The sequence below is a fragment of the Rissa tridactyla genome, chromosome 9 (assembly GCF_028500815.1).
Source record: "Rissa tridactyla isolate bRisTri1 chromosome 9, bRisTri1.patW.cur.20221130, whole genome shotgun sequence".
Classification (NCBI taxonomy): domain Eukaryota; kingdom Metazoa; phylum Chordata; class Aves; order Charadriiformes; family Laridae; genus Rissa; species Rissa tridactyla.
In genome coordinates, this window is record NC_071474.1 from 20582280 (window position 1) to 20608554 (window position 26275).

General features: G+C 42.6%; 1 protein-coding gene across 3 annotated transcripts in view; it reads left to right on the forward strand.

The window, feature by feature from the left end:
* Positions 1-5424: 5424 nt before the first annotated feature.
* Positions 5425-26275, forward strand: part of UBE2Q2 (ubiquitin conjugating enzyme E2 Q2) — a 48817-nt gene continuing 27966 nt past the window's right edge. For 2 of the 3 annotated variants that reach the window (XR_008468408.1, XR_008468409.1), the window contains exons 1-2: positions 5425-5733; positions 23135-23239. Coding sequence is in view for 1 of the 3 variants with exons in the window: in XM_054214086.1 (XP_054070061.1) it covers positions 5548-5733; positions 23135-23239 (291 nt within the window). In the remaining 2 variants the exon portion in view is untranslated. The remainder of the gene's footprint in view (positions 5734-23134; positions 23240-26275) is intronic. The other variant, XM_054214086.1, reaches the window with a different exon arrangement.

Here is a 26275-nt window from a genome sequence, read left to right on the forward strand (position 1 = left end):
TACACCATGGCTGGGTCCTAAGACTGTCTATACACCCAGTTCTGCAAAAAGACCCAAAATGTACATGACTTCCCCCACATATAAAATGAGGCTGCATCCTATGTCTGTTTTGGTGTGACACTGGTAGGGTTAGTGTTTGTGCAGCACTTTGGACATTCTGTTGAGGGTTTGAACAGGGAGAGTACTGTCACAGGCGCTGCTTTGTTCCCCAAAATCTAGACTTATCTACAAAAAGTAATGAGTAAATGAGAAGCCCCAGATGGTATGGTTGCTGTGATGCATTCGATTTGTGTTTTCCAGGCTAACTGATGTGGTGATGTCTGGCTGTGCTTGCAGAATCTGAAACAATAACTCTGACCTGCCCAGTTCATCTCAGAGCCTGCCAACTCAGATGCCCTGCACTGATGTTTTAAATATAGACAAAGTTAACTATTTCACTGCCTATCAAAATAAGAAAAAAGGGGATGAAGGAGCTGCATATTCAGCTGTGATTAAGATTGCATCTCAGCACTGTGAGTACTTGATCTGGGGATCTGCCCATTTCCCTGCCTCCCCCTCCAGCCAGAAACGTATTTAGCAGGACTGAGCCTGGCATCTGACCTCTGCTCCTGTCCATCCCTTTTAAGCTTCTGTGATGGCAAGGGACGATAAGCTTGCTGAGCCCTATAAGGCTTATGACTCTGTGTGGATCCCCAGGAAGGGGTGCAAGTCCTAGGGAGTCCAGGGAAGGTGTGTTACCATGCTCTGAACAGTGCTCCGTGCAGCTACCTCTTCCCTCACCCAGCTGGGTTTGGAAAAATGATACTGCATTTTCCTTTTTTCTCTAACTTGTTCTGTTATTTTTATTAAATGACATGCCTCAGATACGGCTGCACAGCTCCTTATTGCTTTCACAGATGTGCTTTTCATCTGCTTTTAAGAAGCTATGTGAGCCATAAAGGAGAACACTAGATGTATTCCCTCACTGGGCATTTTAAAGTACGTGCAAGGAGTTCGGTTTCTGATGTGTTTGTACCCTGGATTCTAATCCCTGTCTGCAGCATTGCAAGACTGTGATTTAACATGGCTTTGCTTTCCTGTGGCACCTTTCTGCTAATAAATTAATTCCCACAATTTTCATATGGAACAAAACCATATCATTAACCTTGCTTTGCAGACGCTGTTCAGCTTTTGCTGTTCTGAAATATACACCGTTCATATATATATATATATGTATAGCCAGAACTGCAAATCCACAAACAATAATGAAATCTTCACCAAAAGATTATTGCCGTTTCCTCTCTAGGATTACAAACACTCTTCAGTGGCTGAGTGAAAATACCCTAAAGAAGGGACCTGTTTGACTCAGTTGCTGACAGTTGCAGGGATGGACTCAGAGGAATTGTAACCGAAAACTGCTCTCTGACCATCCTGGGTAAAGCCATGCTACTATTTTATTTTATTTTTAATTATTTTTGTTTAAATGTTAAACTCAGGGCCATAGTATTTGAGTGCCTGCGGACACCTCCTTGACCCCTATCCCTGAACATCTGTATTGCTATCTGTCCAAAGCTGCTTCTAGGACAGGTTGGTTTTAAAATGCCTTCTTAACTCTTAAAGTCTTTAAAAGCAAAACAGATATTTGAGGGACTAAGCAATCCTGTGTCCTCTGCGTGCCATGCTTCTTGAAACGGCATTGTCCAGCCATTTAATCACCTTTTATACACTGATGCATGATTTTTCTAAAATGCTTAAATGCTTTGAAAGTGATTTCATTATTGAAGCAAAGACTTTGATGCCGTGAACTCAGAAGTTGACGTGAAAGCCTGGCTTTGGTGAGCAAGACAGCTTGGATTGTATCTCGGAAAAGCAGGATCCTCTTGAATCTTTCAGCCTTTGCCCAAGGTTTCAGGTAAGCTTCCTGCCTTATTCTTCTCTTTATGGGTATCGAGTATTGTTTGTCTTTTCTAGTCTCAGATTCTGCTCATACCTGTGAAAAAGTTTAAGTGTCTGTTCTACCCTGGATCAGCTATTATCAAACTGCATCATCCATCACTAAAACCAATTTACTCTTCCTCCCATCTCATTAACTTTATCCTTTTCTTTCTCCTTCTGCTGAGGTTCAGGGTTACAAAAGATCTGGGCCTTCCTTATTTCTAAAATGGCAGTTCCTTCTTTGGTGCCTGCCATTTCTCTCAGGAAAGTGACATCAGAATTAAATAGAAAGACCCTTTCTAAGGCCTAGGCTGTAAATGAGAGAAGTGAGGTCAAAAAACAAAACCATAAACTATTATGGGAAAAACAAATCAGTCCTCTGCTAGGCACAAACACTCAACTGAATGTACAGGAGCTTCGCTCGGGGGTGCAGCTGGAAATACAGTAGACCTGGAAAAGGCAGTCACAGGAAGAAAAGGACTCAAATTAATCTGTGCTCTGGAACATCCTTTCTTTGAGCCCCAAACAACTCTTGCTTTCATCAAAGCCCATCCATCCTACATCATTGTTCATGTCCTTCTTAATGGCACATCCTGAACTCAGCTTTCCTTCAGTTACCTTCACCCCTTGCTACCAGCTCTCTTGGCTCAGCAGGGACATGCCTAGCTGATGTGTTGGAAACAGAACTGGCAGTAAATGCCAATGGGAAAGAAAATTTTTGTCTAAACTCTGCCTCCTTTTTTCTTGCCAGTTCTACCCAAGAAAGCAATGAGGGATCTGCTGGTTTTTCTGAGAGTTTCAGATGAGGACTCTTACAATATGTTTAAATGAAAGGGAGGGAAAAGAAACAAAGAAAGTTAAGAAGGTATGCTCTCTTTGTAACAGAGAGGTGTTCAGATGTATGATAGGTAGAGAGAGGTTCCCATGGTGTTGAAGATGTACATGCAGGAAGAAAGGTAAGAAAAAAAAAATGGTGCTTACAGGCAATATAGATCAAGGGAACTTAAGAGCATCTGTAATTACTAGAATCTAATGCAGTGCTCTTGAGGGTCTTTACCGGGATTCATTTCCTTTATTACCCAGCGATGTCAGGTCTTCCCCTCTGTGCATTCCTTTTGGTCTTTGGGAGACTCAGGATTCCTGAGTCATCTTGTGACCAACGCAAGATTCATGTCAAAGCCTCATGGTAAGTCCCTGAAGGAAGAAACAGGAATGAGTCAGACATGACGAACAACTCTTTACACCTCTGAAGCAGCCTCTGCATTCCAGAGAGCGAGGCAGCCCCAATGTGTTCTCAAGGTCTTATCACAGAGATGAATTCACAGGCGATGTCGCAGCTTGCACAATGCCTGCTAAATACAGAGAACTGCAACAGAATTTAGGGGAGTGGTGGCTGTGCAGCTGCATGTTGCTTCTTGAAGCCTGCAACAAAAAGGCAGACTGAAGGAGCTGGGGAAAGCTCTACACCAGAATGAAACAATATATGGCTTGCAGGACATGCTTGGCCAATTAAGCCATTTGTTTGGCCTGCCAGATGGTCACCATGATGTTTGGATCACTGGGTGCCTGAGAGGGGTTCTCATGCCTTCCGCCAGGATGCCAGCTAGTGCAGGCGAGGCGTCCCCCCAGCCGGCACACACGCACCTCTCTGCTGTGCAGCTGCCCAAAACAATGGGGTGTCACAGTCAATGGAGAGGCAGAGGAAAGGGAAGGTAGATGAGAAGGCAAGGAGGATGGAAGACCAGAGGTTGTGACAGAGGCAGTTCTGGTAAGGTATAATGAAAGGTGCAGTTTGAACTTGCTAAGCCTACCCACCTACCTGCTGCGATGAGGCGTTCTAGGCCAAAATCCTGTTGTATGAGGGAAACAGGACTGAGTCACCACATTCATTCCTCTGCTGTTTCATGCATCGCATCATGTAATGCTGACAAAGGCTGATCTGTTCAGTTTTGTCCCTGTTGTTCCCATAGAAAGGCTTTTCCAGGCCCTTTCTTTCTAATAGGTAGACTTGTAATTTTCTGCTGTTTGTTTATAGCTAATTTGCCCTTATATCTTCCCTTATCTCTTAAAGGTCCTCGCCCTGGCTGTTGCTGCATGGACAGACAACAGTCATATCCACTCTGTCTTGGCTTTGCAGGCCATACAGGCTGAGCCAACAGTGACAGTTCAGCCTTTCTAGGAAAGCTGAGTTGCACATGCTGTATAATAGGAGTCTCTCAAATGATACCTGAAAAAAAAACAGGTCTCTCAACTCTGTGGACTTCCTGGTATCTTTCATGCAGAGTATTTAACCAGTGTCAATCCCTCCTGGCTTCTTTTGTAGCGAAGTGTGTTCTCCGCTGCTCTCTTTGCTGGAAGGATAGGAGATTTCAAGCCCACAAATCCGTAAGACTTCCATATGCTTGGAGTTGGGCATGTGCATAGCTGTTTTTCTGGATCAAGATTAGAGTTCTCACCACTTGACAAGATTCAGCTTGTGGTTTGTGAAGTGCTGCCAGTTTCTCTGGAATTAAAGATTTATATAAAATATCAATGCTGGGGGAAAAAAAAAAGGCAATTCCCTATTACAGGTTTGTGTGTGTACTGCATTAATTAAAAGCTGGTTGGGAAACAAGAGGGACACTCTGCAATGGTATTACTTGTATCACAGTAACCTCTTCATGCTATGTGAGAGTTGATCCTTGTTCCTAAAGAGTTGTCAACTGTCTATAGGCAAAGCCGAGATAGAAAGGGACAAATAAAGGTGCAGAGATGATTTTTCCAGTGTCAGGAAGTGACAGAAATAGGGACAGCATCTCTTGATCCCTGAATGTAGCGAGTATTCATTTTACTCTGCTTTCGTGCTTCGTGGTCCTTTTTTGGGGCATAAAATGTGGTACAAACAATTACGGAGGAACTTAAATGCAGCACTAACAATTTTCCTTGGCCTCTGTACTGCTGCTTCTCAGCCTGCAAAGGTCGGCGCCAGGTTTTACTTGTCTGTTCCGTCAGAAAGGTCGGGCCAGACATTCCCGGTGTATGCCGGCTGACCGCTGGGAGTACTGGAGGGCCGCCGGGATTCCGCGGTGACAAGCGCAAACCCAAGACGCCGTTTTTTCTCAGCAAAAATAAAGAGCGCGAGGAGATCGGGGGCGGAGGAGCAGAACCGCGGGTGAGCGGCTCTGAGGGGAAGGCTGCGAGCCGGGGGTGCCCGGCGGTGCCGGGAGCGGGCGGGTCAGCGCGGCCCGGGCCGCAGGGGGGGGTGGCGGGGAGGAGCCGAGGGCCGGCCCGGCCCCGCTGCGTGTGTCCCGGGAGGAGGGCAGGGCGAGGGCGGGGCGGCTGGCGGGCTTGGCCCAGCCCGCCGGGGAGGAAGGGGAAGGGGGAGCGGGCTGCGCTGTTGCCCTTTTAAGCGAGCGAGTGGGTGCCGGAGGCTGGTACAAAGGGAGCCGCCGCCGCGCTCGCCGTCCCCGTTCCCCCCTCCCCCCCCCGCCCCCTCCCCGCCGGCTGGGGCTGCCCCGGCCCCCCCCCCGCCCTCCCGCCATCTTCCGCCCCGCAGGCGCGGCCGGGGCCAGGGTCGGGCCGGGCCGAGGCGGAGGGAAGGCGGCGGCAGAGCGGGCGAGGCGGCGCAGGCCCGGGCCCGGAGATGAGGCCAGGATGTCGGTGTCAGGGCTCAAGGCCGAGCTGAAGTTCCTCGAGTCCATCTTCGACAAGGACCACGAGCGCTTCCGCATCGTCTCCTGGAAGCTGGACGAGCTCCACTGCCAGTTCGTGCTCCTGCCGCCGCCGCCGGGCTCCGGCCCGCAGCCGCCGCCGCCGCTCACCATCCACTGCAACATCACGGTGCGGGGGCCGAGCGGCGGGCCGGGGGCGGCGGGGGAGGGCCGGGGCACGGCCCGCCCTCGCCATTGTCTGCGGGGGTGCGGGGAGGGGGCGCAGCCCCGCCGCGGGGGTGACTCAGCACCGGGGGGGGGAACCGGGGCCTCCACCCGCCGCGGGGGCCGGGGGGCTGCCGGGTCCCGCTTCCCCCCCAGGCTCTGCCTTCCGTCCCCGCTGCTGCCGCTGTGACTAAAGTTAGGCAGCGGCCGCCCCCGGCTCCTCGGGGGGCTCCTCCGGGGGGAGCCGCGGGACAAGGACGCGGGCCGCCGCCCGCTCCGGGGCCGGGAGCTGCCAGCCGGAACAAAGGGCGGCCGGGCCCGGGGCAGCGGGGGGAGAGAGCCCCCGGGGCAGCGGAAGGGCGGCGGGGGGAGAGTGGCGGGGTCCTCCCTGCCGCCCCCGTTCCTCCGGGGCACGGGCAGCGTTCCCCCCCGCTGCCCCGGGCGGTGGGAGCCCGGCGGGGAGGCGGAGGGCGAGCGCTTGGCGGAGTGCGCCACACCGCCGCGGCCTGCGCCGCCCGCCCGCCGCCGGCGCGGAACGGCCCCGCGGGCGGGCCGGGGGCGGCCGGGCCTCCCCCTCACGGCCCTGGGGGCTGCGGCGGCGGGAGGGACGGGGAAACTTCTCCTTTGGAGGGGCAAAATAGCGCCGCCGGTCTCCTGCCGACTCGCGGTGTTACCGTCACGGTGGCTTTTAAACTCGTGGAGGGGCAACGAGCAGCCTTGGCGAATCTGAGGGACTTGTACCCACGGTTTGCTTCGGCATTTCTTATTTCTGTGTTTTGGGGTCCTTCCCCCCCCCCCCCCCCAAAGTCGTTGGGGCTTGTGCGTTCTGAATGAGTGGGAGGGAAGCAGAATAAAACATTCAGTGTTGTGTGCCCTGGTAAAAATCCTCCGTGTTTTTAAAAGTTTAGGGCCTAAACTTGCCAAAGGATTTGAATATATTGGCGTCTGTGACTCATGTACAGGAAGGTGCTGAAGGTTCATTTTTACTGGTCTGGCTGCAGCTATAAGTGAATTCAAACGCCTTATCAAAACGCAGCTTAAGAGTAGAGTATTGCAAAAATTTGACTAGGTGAAAATAGGGTTAGTACGTTTGGGTTTGAGGAAAGTAAGCTGTACAGCTCTTTTTTGCCTATAAAAGGATGAAAGTTTCAAACAGTGTGGAGGTAGAAAGGTGCACAAAAGTGTAAATATTTGAGTACTGAAAGATGAAGATGTGAATGCAAACCAGGCAAATCTGATGATCTTGATCAGATCCTTACTTGCCTTAAAGTAACTTTATGAAATTAAAGGAGACTTGTTAAGAGGATCTTTCAGGTTTCACAGTTAATTGTCATGAGAAGTCAGTTTTGTGGTCATGGGGCTGGTGTTTATTTTACCGGACACTTGTATATACTTGTAAGACATAAGATGTTTTCTGTGGTAAAATAAGCAAGATGCTTTGGTATTCTTGTTTTTAGACGTGACCTATCGGATGATGGATTGTCTGACTTCATTTAATTTTTTTTTTTCTAGTAGGTTGTTTCATTGCTGAGGAGTTTGGCCGTTTCTTTCCACACAACATGATCTGTTTCATAAGTCTGTCTGTCTAAAGAGTAAAATAAAAGGCCTGATGATTGTGCACCCTCAGTTGCCAGTTGAATTTGATGGGTTATTTCTTTTTTGTCAAGTGACAGCTCACAGGGAAGCCAGTAGTAAGTCTGGAAGGTTTTGGTGCCTTGGATTTTTGCTGTGGTGTGTATCTACTTCTGAGGTTGCTTTTGTTGTAGCTACTTTTGATAGTAATTCTTTCTTAACTTGCAAAGAAATATGCCTGCTTACTTGGAGGCCTTTGGTGGAGGTGTGTCTGAGCAAGTAAGAACAGGGCAAGGTCACTCTTAGGATTTTTATGTGTTATTGAGGAAACAGTGTCTGCAATCTGCTATTACAGTCGCTTGCCCTAAAGGTGAAGAGGTCTTTTGCGTGCCGTTAGCATTGTGGCATATGAACTTGCAAAAAGAACAGGAAAAAGAGCTATTTCAAACCATAGAGCCGAGACTTCTGCTTTGAAAAAAAGCTGTGTCTGAGCTTCTTGAAACTTCTGTTTCACAGCTGTCTGTGAGCAGCTTGGTGCTTTCCAATGTTGACTAATTTTTGGCTCTTTGAGGTAGGTGGCTATTTTCCCCATCTGTTAAAAATAAATGGGAGGGGGCAACCTGAGATACAGAGGTGGCTGTCTTGAAACAAGTGGGCAGCAGATGACGGAGCCAACAAGAGAAAGCTGACCTCTGGACTTCTGTCCTAGTTTTTTGACAGAAATGTAGGAACTCATAAGTGTGACAAAAGTGATTTTTATTTCATTTTTTTTCTTAATCTCACCCCATCCCTCTAATGGAGTCTCTTGGCTCTGACTCGTAATTGCCTCCATTTTTTTTCTGTAGGTACTGTACACTAGGAAAAGCATGACTCTTGTTTACTGTGCCTCAGTGGATCTGCAGGTACTGTGGGAACTACAACTTCAAATGGCAGTAGTAGCATCCAAAAGCTGCTAAGGCTGTAAAGTTGTTGGTAAATGTTTTCCTGGGGAGACTCACCCTCTGTATCAGAAGCTGCTACCTTATTGCTCTGGTTTTGCAGTGCAAATCTGTAACTTTAGCTGCTTGCTCCTTCCAACCAGTTTAACCCCTACAATACTGATCAAGCCAGGATATTTCCCTTACTCAACAAAAGCTTACAGTAGATCGTGCGTCTGGACTCTCAAGAATGCTGTTAAGGGGAAAAGTGAGCACAAAGCTCAATAATCACTTCTTTCTTTGTGGTTCTGTTTGGGTACCTCAGTATTTTACCTAAAATGAAAGCTGTCTAGCAGTGTGTACAGATGCTGAAGTTACTGGATGGAGAAAAATACGGTAGGGAAGGAAGTTTCCAGTGAAAAGAGACCCGATAACTAAGTTGCTCTCATCTTCACAATGGATCTCTTTCTTTTCTCCAGTCTAGAGAGAGAAGGCAGAGGAAAGAGGAGACATTCTCCTGGAGAGGTGAGGGAGATTGTCTGCTTAGGAGCTGCATGGATCTCCGCAAGTTTCCTAGACTAAATTCCGCAGGCTGATTAGAAGTCTGCCCTGGAATTTCTCACTGGGTTGACTTTCTGATTGTCTTCAGTATGAGTTTATAGAACTGTCAAAGTTAAGCGTTTGCTGTAGCATCCCGGGAATAGTCTACCAGTGATACCGAGCAATGCTTGAAATTAAAGCAAGATATATTTTACTCAATAGTTCTTCTGTTTAATAAAGTAACAGGTAAACTTTGTCCAAGTCTGCCCTTCACTGTTTCCGGTAGTGACCCATATTGGAATTTAAATAGTTAATCAGATTATTTTAAAAGAGGCACTTTAGGGTGGAGTCTTCCCTGTCAGAAACATTGCTGCTTATTCTGGAGAACTGTCTTAATTATTGAACTTGTTCAGGCTGTGTACCTTCACATTCCCATTTTGTTATGCCAACAGCAGCGTCTCCCTTCTGGAGTTTTATTTCTGTTTATCTCAGGTTTTGTTTTCTTTTAACGGCAGTATTCCAATTAATCAAGTTCAATAAACCAGTGTCCTTTACTATATGTATTTATCCTGGTCCTGTGTTGCATGCTCTTTGAAATAGTATCGAAACAGTGGCCTTACTTAGAGGAGTGTGTTTATTGATCATGACTTACTAGGTAAGTGTCTTTCAGTGCAATCTGTAGTTTCAGTTTGGTACATTATCAGACTTCTCTCATAGTACTCCAAAGGGTCTGTTAGAATTATTCAATCTCTTCCATGTTATTGCAAGAAAAAGGACTGTTTTGGACTGCTGTAAAACATCTCTTATTTTTTATATAATCTCTTCAGAGAGAAACTGGATATTAATCTCTGTCCACCCATACACAAAACAACTATGTAAATTCTGATTCCTCGAGTAGCACTTGCAGATAGAACAGGGTTTCTGCCAGCTCTGTGTGGGAGCAGATTTTGCCCCAAACAAATACTGGGCCCTGATGTGCAGTGATATCCTTCATACATTAACAATTCAATTCAAGTGATACATCTGACTCCAGTATACTCTTGCTTCTCTGCTGGAAAGAAGTATCGTCTGCTTTCGCTGAAAAATACCCTGCTGCTAAATCGGAGTTAGAAGCTACTATGAAAGACTTGAAAAGGTTGCTGTCTACAGATAACTGCAATTGATGGGAGAAGACTTTATTTTCCCTTCGAAACCAGAACGGATGAAAAGATATTGCCTGTGAAGCTTTTGACAAGTTGGGTATATACAGAGAGTGAGTGTATTAGAACATACGATAGTTCTTCAAAGGCACAGGATTTTTAATATTAAATGCACTCTTAGCTAATGCCTAGACAGCTGATAACCTTTTAAAAAGGATATTTATTTGTACATAGAACTAACCACATAATAAATGAGGCTTTCAGTTCAAACCACAGATATTTGTTGGGTTTTTTTAGATCACTAGTCATCTGTAGTGAGGTTAAGACCTTTGTTTTGCAGCAAATGGATATAAATGCATATGGACTAAAAGCATATGCCGCTTTATCTTGATAATATGTACTTTTCTAACTAGAATTAGATATACTTAGAGTTTTTAAAAAGGCAGTCAAGTAACTACTATCAAACAACTTATGCAATAGAAATTGAGGTTTCTCTTACTTAGCAAACCAAAATTAAGCAAACAAAAAAAAAATACTAGAAGAGTGAGGATTTTAAGTTCTCTTTGTATACTGAGACTGTAATTGGAAAAGGAATATTGCAGAAAGGAGTAGGAGGAATCTTTTGGGTCTGTAAGACACAGGACCTTACTCCTCTGACACCACAGCTTAGTTGTGTTGCGTGTTGACGGCTGTAACAGTACTGCAGGGCTTTGCAGGTCAGTTCTATCCCCTCTATAATGTATGAAGTGCTCCTAAAATATCCTGGAAAGCCACAGTGGTGGGCTTCAAATATAAATTCTGGCTCATGTTGAGGTTTTAATGTACGGGAAATAACACTTATTTCAAATGGGTTACTTACGTGAGTTAATGACATAATAATTTCAGAACGGGGACTGTTGCGGTCCTCAAAAGAGCTCTCCCTGCACTTTGATAATTAAAAGAAGTTTTATAAAAAGAATTTTATTCTTTTTTACTCAGCACGCTTCCTCATCTTAACTGTTCAGGAGGTTTTTGTAGAAGGCTAAGAGATATCTGGTAATTTTTGTATGTTTTTTCATATTCACTAATTTTAAAGAGACTAACTTAGAGCAACTTCCTAACAGGCATTTGATGGTACATGATGGTTGCCTTTGATCTGTGTTGCCAAAGATATTTACTTTGCCTCAAAACTGGAGCACTGGTAGTTGGCCTTACCAGAGACCTTTCTTAGGCTTCAAGAAGCAAGAGCTTCTTGAATGTACAGCAATGTACTGCTACTGCTACTCCTGATTTTGTTGTTGGTTGTTTTTTGTGGGTTTGTTTTTGGGGTGTGTGGGGGGGGGCAGGGCAAGCTAAGATTTTGGCTTTTCTTTCCAAGCTTTTTATCAATGAAATGAGAAAAAATTAGGGAGTAGTGTAGGAAGCGCATTCTATTCTGGAAAATAAAGTTGCACTTCCAAATACATCGTGGCAGTCTGTCTACAGTGGAACACTGTCAAATCAGAAGTTATTAATGGAGTTGATCGAGCGTGTTCCCAAAAAAAGGGTAACTTCAACAGTCTGACTTACTCAGTCATGAGTTACTCAGACTAGAATGAATCTGCAGGTGTTCTTTCTGTGTTATGCCAGGGCATACCATATATTGACGAATTGATGACATGTCGATATCCTCAACGTGAATTAGAAATTACGATTGCTAGGAAGAACAAAGTGTGATTGCATCCTGCGCACTCTGTAATAATGCTGTTGCTCGTGGACCAGCAAAGGCAGTGTGCCCTGTGAGGTGGCCAAAATTGAGTTTACCGGATTAAGGACCTGGCTGTCATGTAAAAATTCCTTACTGGGTTATTGTTAATCTGGATGGTTTCCCAGTCTGGTTCACTGCGTGGCTGCACAAACAGCTGTACCGTCACAACAGAGGGCATAGGAATAAGCGAGTGCTGGGGAAGAGTGCTGAAGCCAGCATTGCCGACAGAGCTGCTTGCCAAGCGCTGGCTGGGTCCTCAGCGGCACTTGGGATCATTCCTGTGTGGAATACCTGAGCCGGCAGCAGGCTGGTGGGCCTGCATGAGTGTCTGCCTTCTTACAGTCACGGCTATATAGAGACAACTGGACCAGACTCACTGGAAGTTGTTTGTTTGTTTACTTGTAAAATCAAATTCCTTTCAGGAGAATGGAAGATACAAAGATGGAGACAGTTCGCTAAATAGTATTATTTAAAAAGGGGCAACATTTCTGCATAGGAATAAATGTTTGTAGAAGCTGTTTAATAAAAATATCTACTATTTTAGACTGCTGTTCAGTACCGTCAGGTTTACCTTTATGTAGTTTTGAAAGATTATAAAAACCCTGAATTCCTGACTGAAGTTGATTTTAATTTTTTTCTTTAGTCTGTGAATGGTAACATGCCATTTTTAAGGGACACGATAGCTTATGATTTAGTAAGCATGCCACTGTATTTCTTCAGCTGCAAGCTTTGTAGAAGTGAAAATGACCTGTCACCAGCTCATAGAAGACAACTGGAAAATTAAATGACTGATCATAGTAAGGAGGGGCTATTTAATATTTCAATCTTAAATCAGCCAGCCTGTATTCAGTGCAGTTGAAGCTAACGTGATCAGAGTAGTTCTCAGTTGATCTTTGCTGGAAACAAACATACTGGTTCGTTTCTGTCTTACTGGCTTCTTGCTTCCAGCTCTAATCTTTTAAGTGTGGTATTAAAATAATGATGTTATGTGTTTTGTTTCTTTTTTGTTATCTCATGCATACAAGGCATCCTGGTGTATTAAGTCCTGTAGAGCAGTTAGTGTGTGATTTATTGAGATTTAGTTCAGACTGTATTCTCCTTTCTCCTGGATCTGTAGTTTTTTAACCCCTCTGGGAGAGAGACTTCAATATGATTGCAGATCTTGTAGTAGCTTCTTCGGTGTGTATTCAGAAAGGCAGAAACATAAGCTCTGTCAGAACTTGTATGGTGGCATTAGAAAAAAAAATTAAAGCGTTCTTGTGCAGTGGTGTTCAAGATACCACAGGCTTCCTTAAATTTTTGAAGTAGGAAATAACTGTGGTAAGAGTGTGGTATTTAACTAATTAATGGTAAACATCGCTTGAACTCCATGGCACTGAATTTTTGCGTGTCGGGGACAAAGTTGCACCTAAATGGCTCTAATCTGGAGGCCCGCGACTGTCACAGCAGCCAGGGCAGGTGGTGGTGTGAGGGCAGAGCTGGGGAACCTGGTGGGTGGTGGCTGGAGAGCTGCTCAGGTGTGGGAGCAGCAGGACCTCTGTTGGCAGCAGTTCTGGTGTCTGGAGCGCTGCAAGTTCGCAAAGGGAGAGTGGGAGAAAAGGGAAAGTTGCTCTCAGAGAGGGGGAACAAGCACAGTGCCTTTCGAAGCGGTGGGGGAGCGATTTGAACGCTTGAAAGACACAAATTCCTGAAGGTAAAGAGAATGAAGAGGAGGAAGGGGAAGCCTGGATTTTTGGGTGACAGCAGGAGCAACATTGGAGTATGCGTGCTGGGGAGTAAGTGTCTAAGTGGTAAAGGCAAGAGCAGCTCTGCTGGGAGACTTCTCCAAGTTAGGCCGGGAGACAGCGTGATATGTTGCAACTTAGTTATAACCACTTCTTCAGTTCCAGCCATATTAGAAGCCATTTCATGCTTTGTGACACTAGTGTAGAAGATAGCTTTTCTGAATGTACTTGGCTGTATAGTTGCAGAAGTAGGTAATTAATAACTCTTGATTAGAGATTGGGAATTCAGGCATATAAGATACTGTGCTGCTGGTAAAGAGAGTATTGGAGAATCAGATTTGCAAAATACCTTTCTCTTTAGCACATGTGTCTGGCTGCTTATTAGATAAACCATTGCCAGCTGGAGAGCAGTATAATGCATGCATTAAAGCAGAGAACCCCTTGTGGCTGAGGGCTCTGAAACAACCGTCCTCTGACAACTGTTGAGACGAGAGTATAGGCACACAGCGGGTTTTCTGTGTGTGAGGAGCAAGACGGGTTGATCTGACTGCTGTGAGGGGCTACGGTAAACATCTGGATTCTAGTCTCAGCTCTACAACCTTCTTCCTGATAAGCAAGTCGCTTCGTCTTCAGCGACGCTGTGTTCTGAGCTCAGTTTTCAGTGTGGGTGATCTGTAACTTTATTTGTTGCTGTTCGTAGTATTGGCAATGGAATGTTTCTTAGCTCACAGCTGGGCTGGCCATCAACAACTGTCACTTGCTACGCTGGTAGCTAAGTCGGGCTTAGTGTCAAGAGTTGTGTTTGAGCAGCAGTACATTAACATTTGGTGGATTTTACTTTGGGTCCCTACAAAAGTGTTAACAGTGTTTGTCTTTTCTGTGAATGTCTTTGAGTGGGTAGATGGCATGCTGCATTATGATGATGATGACCTGGAGAATAAAATGTTGCTTCACAGTGAAGGACAATAATTGTGTTTTTATCAGAAAAGTGCCTTTTCTTGCTTTTATGCTCAAAGTTCATATTTTCATTCTGTGTAGTTATGTTATACTGGACAAACAGCATGCTGCCTTTTGTTTGGTAAGGGGAGTGGATGAGGTTGTGGCAACTGATAAGAGAGTCCGATAAACCTGTTTTTCCAAGGGTAATGTGCAATTTCACATGTTGGAATCAGCAGTTGGGACATTTTGTGTGGATTAAATAGTTTGAAGAATTACTGGCTGTAAAAAAAAAAAAAAAAAAAAAAAACAAAACAAAAAAAAACCCTTCGCCATAAGAAGTGTAAGAACTGTGATGCCACATCTGCATTCATGTTTGTGACCATTTGAAGTGATGTTTTGGGCCTTTGCTACTTTGGTTGTATGTGTTTTGGCTTCTTCTAAGGTAATGATGTTTGAGCAGTGAGAGACTTAAATGTGTGTACCTGGAAAGAGACATGGAAGTAAAACAGAGAAGTAGCTTAGATTATTTCACAAACCTTGCAGTTATTGGCCTCTCGTATGTACCTGTTTGAAAGCAGCATTTGCTTAAGACTTTTCCAGGATTTTTTTTTTTTTTGTCAAAATGTTATTTTCTGTCTCAGGTGTATCCAAAGTAAAAAAGTTAAAGATTCCATAATAATTTAAGGAGAATTCCATGGGTCTGGGTTGAACAAATGAATTTGTGTGGATGAAGTTGCAAATGGCAGGCTTCTTGGGTTTTGGAATAATTTTTACACAAGTGAATTACCATTGAAATACCATCCCTGTTTGTACGTACTTAGCTGTGATCACCATCTTATGAATATTGGCACTTGCAGATGCTGCTGAATCTGTGTATTGCAAAAAGTGTTCTGTAATCTAGGCTTTCAGTTCATTTAAAAACATGCTGTAGTCCATGTGCCCTTGTGCAGAAGGTGGCTGTAGAAGGTGCGAAGTGTCAGACGGTTGCACGTGCGTCTGTGAAACCCTGATGTGGCAGGAGGGGAACGGCTTTGCCCTGTCCAAGAGAGTGTCTGTTGTGAAGGCAGAAGAGTGTCCATAACCATTCTGTATGCTCTTAACAGAAACATTTCCTTGGGGTTACTTTTGTGGTGGCCTTCTGCAATCAGTAGAACTTGTTTGTATGGAGAACTACATTTACTTTTGGAACAATTTGTGATTGTAGAGTGAATTTTACAGGCGCCTATTGAGTTGTTATGGTTGTTCTGTTCCATGAGGCATATGCCTTTGACCCTGCCTGCTCTAACTTGGCTGTGTTTAATAACATAAACAATTCTAAAACAAGATACCCTGCTACAGTTGCATCACTCCCTGAAGAGTGTGCAGGAGAGGAAAACCATGACCCTGTTAGTTGCGTTGTTTTAATGCGCTCCTGAAGGTATTCAGTTCTGCAGGGATGAGCATGTCAGCAGAACCTAGATAGCGCAGGATTATGGGATTCTTTCACCCACCTCTTGTAAAGGTGCAAGATGATTAAGCTCTTGCAATCTCCAGGGGTCCTACCAAAGCGTGCCGCTTCATCGGGGATTGTCGTGTATAGGCTGTTGCTGTCAAGACAGTCATTAAACTTGAGGGTAGAATTGCAGTAATTTTCTGTGTTTAAAAGAGATACCTGTATTTGAGTCAGTTGGTACTTGGTGCCTTACCGAATGCGTGAGTTGTAATGGGTTTTCTCACTCAACTGAGCGTGGCAGCCTTTGACTTCAGGAAGAGCGTAAGAAAATTAAAGCTAATACAAACCTGCTTTCTGTGGTACAGAAACAGTTAAAGATCTCTGTTTTACTGAACTCTAGTGAATAATAGATGTCCTTCTGTTTATATGCATTGAGCAAGTTAATATTATGTTATATACAATCTTAAAATTCGAAAGGAAAAGCAGGTTGAAGTTTTCCCCTTGCTCAGTAGGGGTGGGTAAAATTCACTTTGCTTCCTCCCCACCCCCAATATTAAATTTTATTTTTAACCCCCCCATTGCGTACACTTTTCTTATCTTTTAGAACTCTGAATCACTGAACTGTTAGAGTCTTCAAGAAATGCCAATTCTTTCATCTGTAAAAGTGCAAATTTTTACTTGAACTTGGAAAAGAAATGTTAGAATATTGTAATATGTTCAATAACTCAATCTGTACAACAGAGCAAATGGTGGTGTCTGGATGTCTGAAAATACAAATTTTTGGGGTTTTAGGAACTTGAGGTTTCTATGAAATAGTTTTATTTGGATTACTTCCAATGAAGTTTCAAAAAACTGGAATTGAAAGTGGCCCTTCATGCTTTCTACATTTTTTTAATTATTCTAAAGAATGGGATGGGAGGGCAGATGACAATCTGCTGACTCTTAAGTGTTTTTAGCCTATGGATTTCACGGGCACTCAAGTACCTAGGGTAGAAAATTCTCACTTGCACTTAAGCTGCCTTTGGAAAATTTGGCCCCCAATAATGGGAAGCAATCTGTCAGTACTGTAATCACAACTAATACTCTTTTAGAACCTGTAAGGACTGGTGTTTTATGGTCATCAAGCTAAAATTCAGCTTTAAGAATATCTTCTCAAGTCCTGATATTTTTGTTAATATTAATTCTGTTTGGTTTTTTCCTCTAAAGGCAGGTTGGCACAGGTGAAAAATTCATAAGTAGTGAATGATTGACCAATAATTTCAAATAATATGTACTAAATTGTAGCTAATGGTAATTAATCTTCACTATTTTTTTGAATGTTTGTGTAGGATGTATATATGATCCTTAACCAGTGGGACTTGATTATATTAAAAAAAAAAATAATCTAATTCCCCTATTTAATTCAAATGAACAAATTTGGTAGCGCCAAGGTGTCTGCTGAGGGAAAGCCATCTATGATTTGAGATCAATTACTTGATGTGTCCTTAGAGCTGCAAATGTTCACCTTGAAAAGACTGCATCAGCCCTCTGAAATGTCCTGTTACATTAGGATTTACTTCATTACCAAGATTTGTGTGAGCTAGAATGGTCTCTTGCTAGCCTTCTCAAAGCAATTAAGCTGTTTAAAAGATCTGGGGGTTTGACGTTCTGTTGTTTGGAAATAAAGGGGGGTGGACAAAAAATTTTGGGACCGAGAAGATAGAAGTGCTGTTATGAAAATCAGCGAAGTTTTAGTGGTAGCTGGTGTAAAAAGAACAGAACTAGGTTCTGTCAATGATGGAGATTTTGCAAAAACTATAAACAGAAAAGAAATAAAATTGGTTGAATATTGTCCAGCCGGTGTGCTAAGGAGTTTTAAAAGGAAACAAAACCAAAACACTGTTAAAATCCAAGAGGATCTGGAAATTAAAGAAAATTAACAACTGTCAGCGTGTAATTGTGATTTTAAATCATAATGCTGAAGACGTGTGTCTAAATGTGTGTTCCTACCGTTTGGCCGTGATAAAATGGCTCCGTTGTGTACAGGGAGACGTGGTTACGCTATTGCCTCATAGCAGACTGTGTGTACAGGTTGTTCTAATCTTAGGAATGTGAGCAAGATGTGTTGTTTTAATTTAGCAACTTCACAATTTCAACAGCATTGTAGTCATTTAGAAACAGCTTGTTTAAAAGTCTCTTCCTAACATCAAAATTGTGTCGCTGTAGCTTTAGAGAACAGGATAAAGATTATATAACATGGCAAGTAAAACAGCCTTATTGTTACGGATGAGAAAGCTTAGCTAGGATATACTTAGATGATGGAGCTCTACCCAGGAAAAGCTGTCTTAATGCATGTGTTCCTGGTATCTTCTGTCACTTTTTGCTGCTTTTTTGTTTGTTTGGTAAGCAAAATTGTTAATAAAATGTAAGTAGTCTCTGTTACAGAGGGTACATCAGAATGTCTGAACAGTGAGATCCTGTCGTCTTCTAATCTGTATTCTTCTAATACGCTGTGGTTTTCCAAAATGATGTGGCAGGTTTGGAAATTGTCCCAGTGGCGTGAGTGCGGGGCTTCACTCTCTTTGTATTTTGTGTATTTATTAGTAGGCTAAATTCGTTTGCCGCTTTCTGTTAGAGCAGCGTTTGTGTTGACAAAGCTCCCGATCTGTCCTGGTGTTAATACAAAGGCTCTCCAGAAGTGATGATCCCATGCATTGTAATCATATCTGGGCTGGCTGTAAACATTCCGCCTTTGTCCTGGGTACATGCGCGGTGTGATGCCATCGCGGCGTGTCATGTCTCACTGAGCAATTGCATTCACTGCCCGAGCCGTACAGCGTGGACGTGGGTTAGCTTGTGAATGCTGCCCGCATCCGAGCGCTGCAGCTTTTGCCTCCTCTGATGGATTTTTTGCTTGTAGAGAAGAGGGAAAATGTCGTGTTCCGGCAGTTACATAAGAGATCTCAAACACTTCATATGGGTGATAGCTGTGCAGCTAAGCTAGAGCATACAAAATCACTGCGTGTCAGCTGGGTGCTGAAAGGCCCAAAATCATGGTTTGGGTTTTTTAGCCACTGAGAATTAATAGTAAAATAACTGCTATTCTAGGGTTCCCCTCATTAAATGTTGTCTCTGTATTTGGGAAACTTGTGTTCCTTACATGACATAACTCAAATCCATCTCTCCTCTCTATAGGATGCAGATATGGAAGTAAAAGCTGTCTTAATTCTCTCAACAGAACTAGCTTGTGTGGAGTACAGGTTTTTTTGACCTTACAAACCACAAGCTTAGTTCTTCATTGCATGCTATGGTGTTACAAACTCATGAGCCTGTTTATATCTCAAGATCAGAATGTTTGAAGTTTGTGTGTGAATTCTGTATTTCAAAATATAGTGACTCATATCCGCGTGAAACTCAGCTGTTCCAAAAATATGGATTACTTACAGATCTACAGAAACTTAGTGCCATTTATTTAATTTAAATGAACAAATTTATTCGTTAAGTCTGAAGAATTAAAGAGTGTTCCAACAAACTGAAAGTTTGAACTTGTATTTTAATCTGTTGTGGAAAAAGTTGGAATATGCAATTAACTATCCATGTTCCAGAAGTCTAAAATTTGAAATCTTTTCTGGTACAGATGAGTGAATATGCTCACACAGTGTTTAAGAAAAGCCTTTCTGACAAATGCATTGTTCTCGTTCATGATTCAAAAGCTAAAGCAGACTAAGAATTTGAATATTTAATCATTTTTAGGGTTCAGTAATTAATTTGTGCTATACACTAGCAATGCAGGCAGTATCAAATCCTGGTACGTGTTCTCACATACAGCAGGACTTGCTTTCATTGCAAAAAATGGCACAAGTTGGAATGAAAGCAAAGAATGAGGAAGGACTGTCATTCAGTGCAGAAGGCATCAGCACGTTCAAGTGGCCACTGTAATGTATTTAAACGCATGGTGGGATTGCTTGATCATCAAATCTGCACGATCCATCATGTCCCTGTCTAACGAAGGGTTTGCTGCAAGTTTGTTGGAGGAGATTTTTGTATAGCTCCCCCAGACTGGGGCAGATACCGGTTGCAACTGACAAATGTCCTACTGTGGGTTTGTTCATTAAATCTTTCTGGTGGTTAAAGGAGAATCAGAACTGTCAGGAAAAAAAGAATATAGACAGTGAAGAGTTGAGCTTTGTTCTGTAAGCAGTCTTCAGATTCCACGTACATTTTAGAAGAGCGGACTGGCAGACGTTTATCTTCTGTAAATCATTGCAATTAATAGACTTGCTTAGACCTGGACTAACATAATTAACAAGTGCTTAAAAAAAAAAAAAAGCCAAAAATACCTGTTAGGAGAATGTGCATACACCGTCCAAGTGTTGACTGTATCTGGAGAATATTTTTATTCTAATGAGTCTGAGGATTTTAAGAAGCAGATGGCTCAGTGAATCTTGGAAGGGATTTTGCTTGTTTGTTGTGTTTTCTGGTGGGAATGCTGGTGTGATCTAAAGTCAGAGTTTACCCTGTTGCCTTTCTCTTAACTTCATGAGCTGGCCAGAGAAGTTCAGGTCTCAAAAATAGCTGGTTCAAAGGAACCTTCAGGCAGTAGGGCCGTGGTTAGCAAAGCCTCCCTTCTGATGTTCCCCATTGTGCAGAAGGGTCCAGTGTGCAGTGTGGAAGTCTTGAGGTAAGAATATTGCACTGTCGCAGAAGACTTTACAGGTAGGCTGCATGTTATTAAAAATGAGAGATGTTATCAGTGCAAAACCTGGAATGTCTTTAATCACAGAATGGTTCGGGTTAGAAGGGACCTTAAAGACCACCTAGTTCCAACCCCTTTGCCCTGGGCAGGGACACCTCCCACTAGACCAGGTTGCTCAAAGCCCCATCCAGCCTGGCCTTGAACACCTCCAGGGATGGGGCATTGACAACTTCCCTGGACAACCTGTTCCAGTGCCTCACCACCCTCACAGTAAAGAATTTCTTCCTGCTATCCAATCTAAATCTACCCTTTTTCAGTTTGAGGCCGTTACCCTGTGTCCTATCATTACACTCCCTGATAGAGAGTCCCTCCCCAGCTTTCCTGTAGGCCCCTCAAACATAGCTCCTAAAAACCAATAATTTGGGAAGCCAGTGGCAGCTGGGAACTCAACCTTGTTTTTCCAGCAGGGATAGTGGTTAGTCTTTCAAGAGTGTCTTAAGTGAAACCGAGGAGAAAATACACTTTTCCAAGGTACTATATTTGGTAAAGGAAAAAAGCAATTAAACTACACGTAACTACCCATCTGTTTGCCTTCCTTAGCCTTAAAATCTTGGCAAGCTGAGCACTGGACTTTCTTGACAGACATTTGAGATGTTAGGCCTTAGTTAATCAAGAATAGGTGTTCTAAGGTCCCTGCTTTGTGTATGATATGCTCCGAAGTGAAGCTGAAAGGTCTAAACAGTTTGTCTTTTCATAAGGATACTGGGAATATTGTGTATTCTTCTGAGGTATTTTTAGCTGTGATTTTAAAAAAATAAATATAAGCTTGGGGGGAGGAGGCTTGAGCTTGTTGAAAAATAAGTTTAGGCAAAGGCCTCAGTTTACAGGTGGGAATTTTAGACCTCTCGAGCTAGAACTTCCCTGGAGCGTGCTGCCAGCTGGGGATTCTGCTCTGATAGTCTGTTTTGCCAAAATGTCCTTTCTCTAGTCACATGGCTTCTTTTATGAAGTTCAGCACTTCAGCTGGAAGATCAGCTTCATGTTGTTAAAAGCCAGTTCTAACATGCATGTGTTTTTCTCCTGTTTTCCAATGGGGTAGCGTTCTGTATTCTGATAAACCGAGTACCTTTGAAATGACAGAAGCTAGATTAAGTTAGGAAGGTCTGGGTTTTTCTCTTGCACTTTGAGAGCTTGCTAAGGCTAAGCTTGCTTGGGAATCACCAAAGACCAGACGGTAACACTGACAGGCAGGTGTGATGTCTTCTTTCTGTGAAACTTCTTATTGCCGTCTTGAAAACAGTAAAGCAAAAAATATACACTCAAGAAAGAGTGTAAATATGTACGCATAGTGCACATTTTGGAGTCACCTGTTAAAGCAGCAGTAGGAACCTTCATGCTGTAAGTGTTGAAGAATGAAGCGTGATTTGTTGTCTCTGGAATGAGAAACATGGAATATTTCCTTTTAAACTGCAGTGAGGGAAAGGAATGAGAATTCCCTCATATAATTTTGTAAGACCTGGGGATATGAAGATAATATCTGGGTGATAAAACTGAGGTTCAGCAATTTGTCCTCAGCAACTAAAATTTAATTGAATGGGTGATAAATGGAGGAGAATGCCTTAAATAACTAAAACAAAAAAAAAAATCCAAACATGTCAATGATATGAAGAGACACTTACGGTTCAGTTGGAGGCTACATGGTTTTCTCCATCCTCACGATGTTACCGAGCCTGTGTTAGGAAAAAATTGGAATTGCTTTTTGAAACATCTAAACAAGAGGCAAAGGACTTCTGGTTTACCTTTCTGTAGCGAGGGTTTTTCAAGCAGCTTTTGAAAGGCTGCATGCTGTGGCAGCTTAGTGACGGAAAAATCACTTGTCATGGATTGTATGAGGGGTCGTGGGCCACATCTGTTCCATATGTTGTATGTGCCCTAACACTGGCTTGTTCTGGAAAATCGAGTACACTTCTAATCCTGTGAACCCATCTGAGCTCACTGTCACTGGGATGTGTTTTGGTACCTGCCTAACAACTGTAGGACTCTATTGGTGGAAGAAAGTTATTCTGTAAGCTTTCTTAATGTAATGTTTGAGAAATCTTTCAACAGTGGAAAGTCCTGTATGAGCCTCGATGGTACAAAGATAAAATTGCAGATTTTTGGCATCATAATCTGCCTGTTAGCTCAAATCTCCTGCCTTGAAGGAGAAGTAATGTTGCTTCAGTCTGAGGGCCAGTGCTAGAACAGTTTGAATAATCCTCTTTGAGAAGGAAACATGAAGAATGCCAGGCTTTGTTGCTTTCACAGCTTTTATTTGGAAGAATCTGTATTTTTACAAAAAATTGGCATCGATATAGTTTTAGTCTTTGACGTGTACGGCTTGTCATTTCTATCTTTTTGGTAATCACCTGTAATGCATTTCTAAATTTGTCCCTCCTGCTCCACTTGCCTCCAGGGTTTTAAACTTTTCAGCACTGTTTCTTATGTATGTTTCATCTGATCAAGATGAAAATAGGATGAAATACTAGAAGAACCAGTTGGCAGGATTTCATTCAGCTTCTCTTGCATTGCCTAAAAATGCTGTGTTAAAAGCTTCTATGTTACCTTACTGCATTGTGAAATTTTTGGGGTGAATGAGTTTTAAAAGCATTCTGGGTGTTTTATTTATTTATTGTTGGGTCTTTTGTGTTGTTTTTTCTTAACAGGAGTCTTACCCCTCTTCATCACCAATATGGTTTGTAGAATCAGATGACCCAAACCTGACTTCAGTCTTAGAGCGTTTAGAAGATATTAAGAAGAGCAATACTCTGGTGAGCAAGTGTTTTGGTTTTTTGGGGTGTTTGTTTAGCTTTGTCACAAGAACAAACAATTAAATTAGAATGTGTAACTTTCTTTTTCTGAAGAGTATTTAGAATGCATTTGACTTCTGTCAGAATTAATTAGAAAACTAACAAGCAAGCGAGAGTCTTCATGTGCCTTTCTGTAATTAAAAACAAAGGGGCATTGCAGAAGAACATTAGTGTTTTAATGTATTTTGGTGGATCTCATTACAGGAGACATGCATATCAGTTGTGTATTTTCGTCTTACAACCTAAACTTTAGACTAAACTACATTTGCAAGAATGTTATTTAGTTTTTGTGACTTCTGCCTAGAAAGACATGCATCAGTATAGTGGTAGAAAATATGGCTAAATCAACTTTTTTCTTAAATGCACTTTTCAGAAGGTTATCTAGCTTGAAGGTGGTGTGGCCAGTAGCTTCAGACTAAAGGTTTTAAACAAGATATTTCCTATATTTAACTACCTACAGGTTTGCTTGCAATAGGGTAGAAAGCTTTATTGCAAACGTGCATAGGACTTGCTGTCCTGAATTGCATATGCATGTAGACTGCTTATGTACAATGTAAGAAAACAGCTTCTGATATCAAGATTGTACTTGCCCATGTAAAAGTGATGGGTTGATGTAATAGACACCTGTGGATGGCCCATTGGTTTCTCAGGAATCCACCCCACATCATGTTATGCCAAGATGAAAACAGATGGGAGTGGCTGAAGAGACAAATACTTACACTACAAAATCTGACTTCTTTGTTTTGCTCAAAAGGCTTGGCTCTGTGAATTTTGGGTCTGTTTTTTCTCCCTACAACTTTCCCCCTTGCAACTCACTTTCTGCAATGCCAGTGAAGGGGAGGAGCTCAGACACAGTCTTCTTGGAGTAGGGTAGGAAGGGATAAGGAACCTGTAGAAATCCAGAGGCTTCTCACTTACCACATTCTCTCCTAAAAACTCACTTAGTTCAATTTAGACTTTTAGAATCTTTCAAACCATTTTTCATTTAATTTATTGTATCTAAAGGATGGTTTGTGCCATGTTGCTCTAAACTCATAAAGTTATTGGAACAGTTAAATTTTGAATGGGAAAATACATTGGACTCTTCCAGGAACTGAACTGAGCACAGCAAACATGTGCTAAAAGCACTGCTAGCACATGTGCCCTGATGTAGTGTTCTTTGGTATCACCCTGCCCTTTCTACTTGTTTAACTTTTGACAGGTATCAGCCGTTAGGGAAATTGAAGAACATGCTCTTCAGGCATAAAAGTTTGACAGGGCTAGACATATGGAAGCCTTGTCATTTGACATGGCAAAAGGAAAACTCTTTTACCCATGTTAAAATCATGTACACGTTTCCTGGAAAACCTTCTGTGGGTCTGAAACTGTTACTTTACCTTGGCATCAGCATGGTCCTTTTTGCTATGAAAATTCCTCGGAATGCTAACAATGTTGAAAGGCGGTTAAGAACATGATCAGCACAGGTAGCGTGAGGTTTGGAGGCTTTAGTTGCTTGATTGTTCATATTGAACAAGTTCCGGTCTGCAGATGAAGAGGCTACAGAACTCTCTCTGACCCCCAGTGTCTCCTGAATTCCCTTTCGGATCCTGAAAATCAGCATTGCATTAGGCTGGGTCGGTAACTAAAATTGACAGCTGCCTTCTAGTGTTGTGCCATGAGAAAGATAAATCCTACTGCAGTTTTACTGTTCTGTTTAATATAATGGAAGTTATCATTGCAGGTCTAAAGTCTAAAACTTTACTTCATGGGTTATTAAATATACCTATACGTGATTTGGAGGTGTTTTTTTTTTTTAAAGGGAATAGTGAAATGGACTTAAGTTCAGGTGGGCAGCTTCAGTTCTCACACTCTCCAAACCTTAAGGGCTTAAACTTTCATGGAAGACTTCAAAAATACAGAATTCCTGGCATAAGTATGTGTACGACTTAGATAAGCTGCTCTTGTCCCTAAGCTCGCTGCTGCTGCATTAAGAATTTAGATTTAGTCCTATACGATGACATTTCAGGAAAGAACGTTGGCTTTTGCAAACTACCAATGCAGCAGCACCTAATTATGTATTAGGGAACACGGAGACAAAATGCAGGAAAAAGCTTTGCTTTACTTTCTGAAACTGCCCAAGGCTGCTGACTGTGCGTGAGGCCAGTTACTGTCACAGGCTACCTGACTGCTAAGTAGTGGCCACGCTCCAAATGACAGTAATTTCTTCCCTCTGCTTCCTCTTGTGTCCTTCTTCAGCAGTTTCCTTCAGTGGCAAGCTAAGATTTATTGATTTATTTATTTTCTTATAGGTATAGATCGTGCGTGTGTATGTATATGTATACATATGTTTCTATATGTATAGATACATATAGGAAAATAAGTATGTGTATACTTACACCATACTTCTTCAGTCCAGGTTTCTTGGTAAGCGGAAAACAAGGTGCTTCATAGTGAACCCAGCAGCGTATTAATATCATTAAAGGTTATCCTAAAATAGTTAATGCTTTCATACTGCATTAGAAAGATCTCTTCATGCATAAAAAGGCCTCTTAATGTAGGATAGGCTTTAGAAAAATTGTTCTAAACTGTTTTCAGATTTGTAAGATGTTAACACAGGAAGCAAAAAATACTAAGAGGTGTTTTTGTGTTCTAAAACAGCATTATGGTATCCATAAGAAGTAACAACTTCTCAACTCCCAAGGCATTAAAAATTATATTATAGATGTGTATATTATGTTTTTATATTTTGTTATTATTTTTATATTATAATCAATATCACTAATTCATAATTTTGTCACTGTATTTGGTCTTGAGCATTTGAGCATTACCTTATGCAGGCTATTTACATTGCTCCTTTAATACCCTGTGGATTGCGCATTCTAGTTGCTGTTTAGTTTCTGCTTTAGGCAGTTTATATTCCAGGGAAACTATTGGTACACTGAAAGCCAACTTTTCTTCAGTAGCAGCAAAGAGTGTGTGCTAAGCATTCATTTTACGTTAGCCAAGCATGTGAAGTTA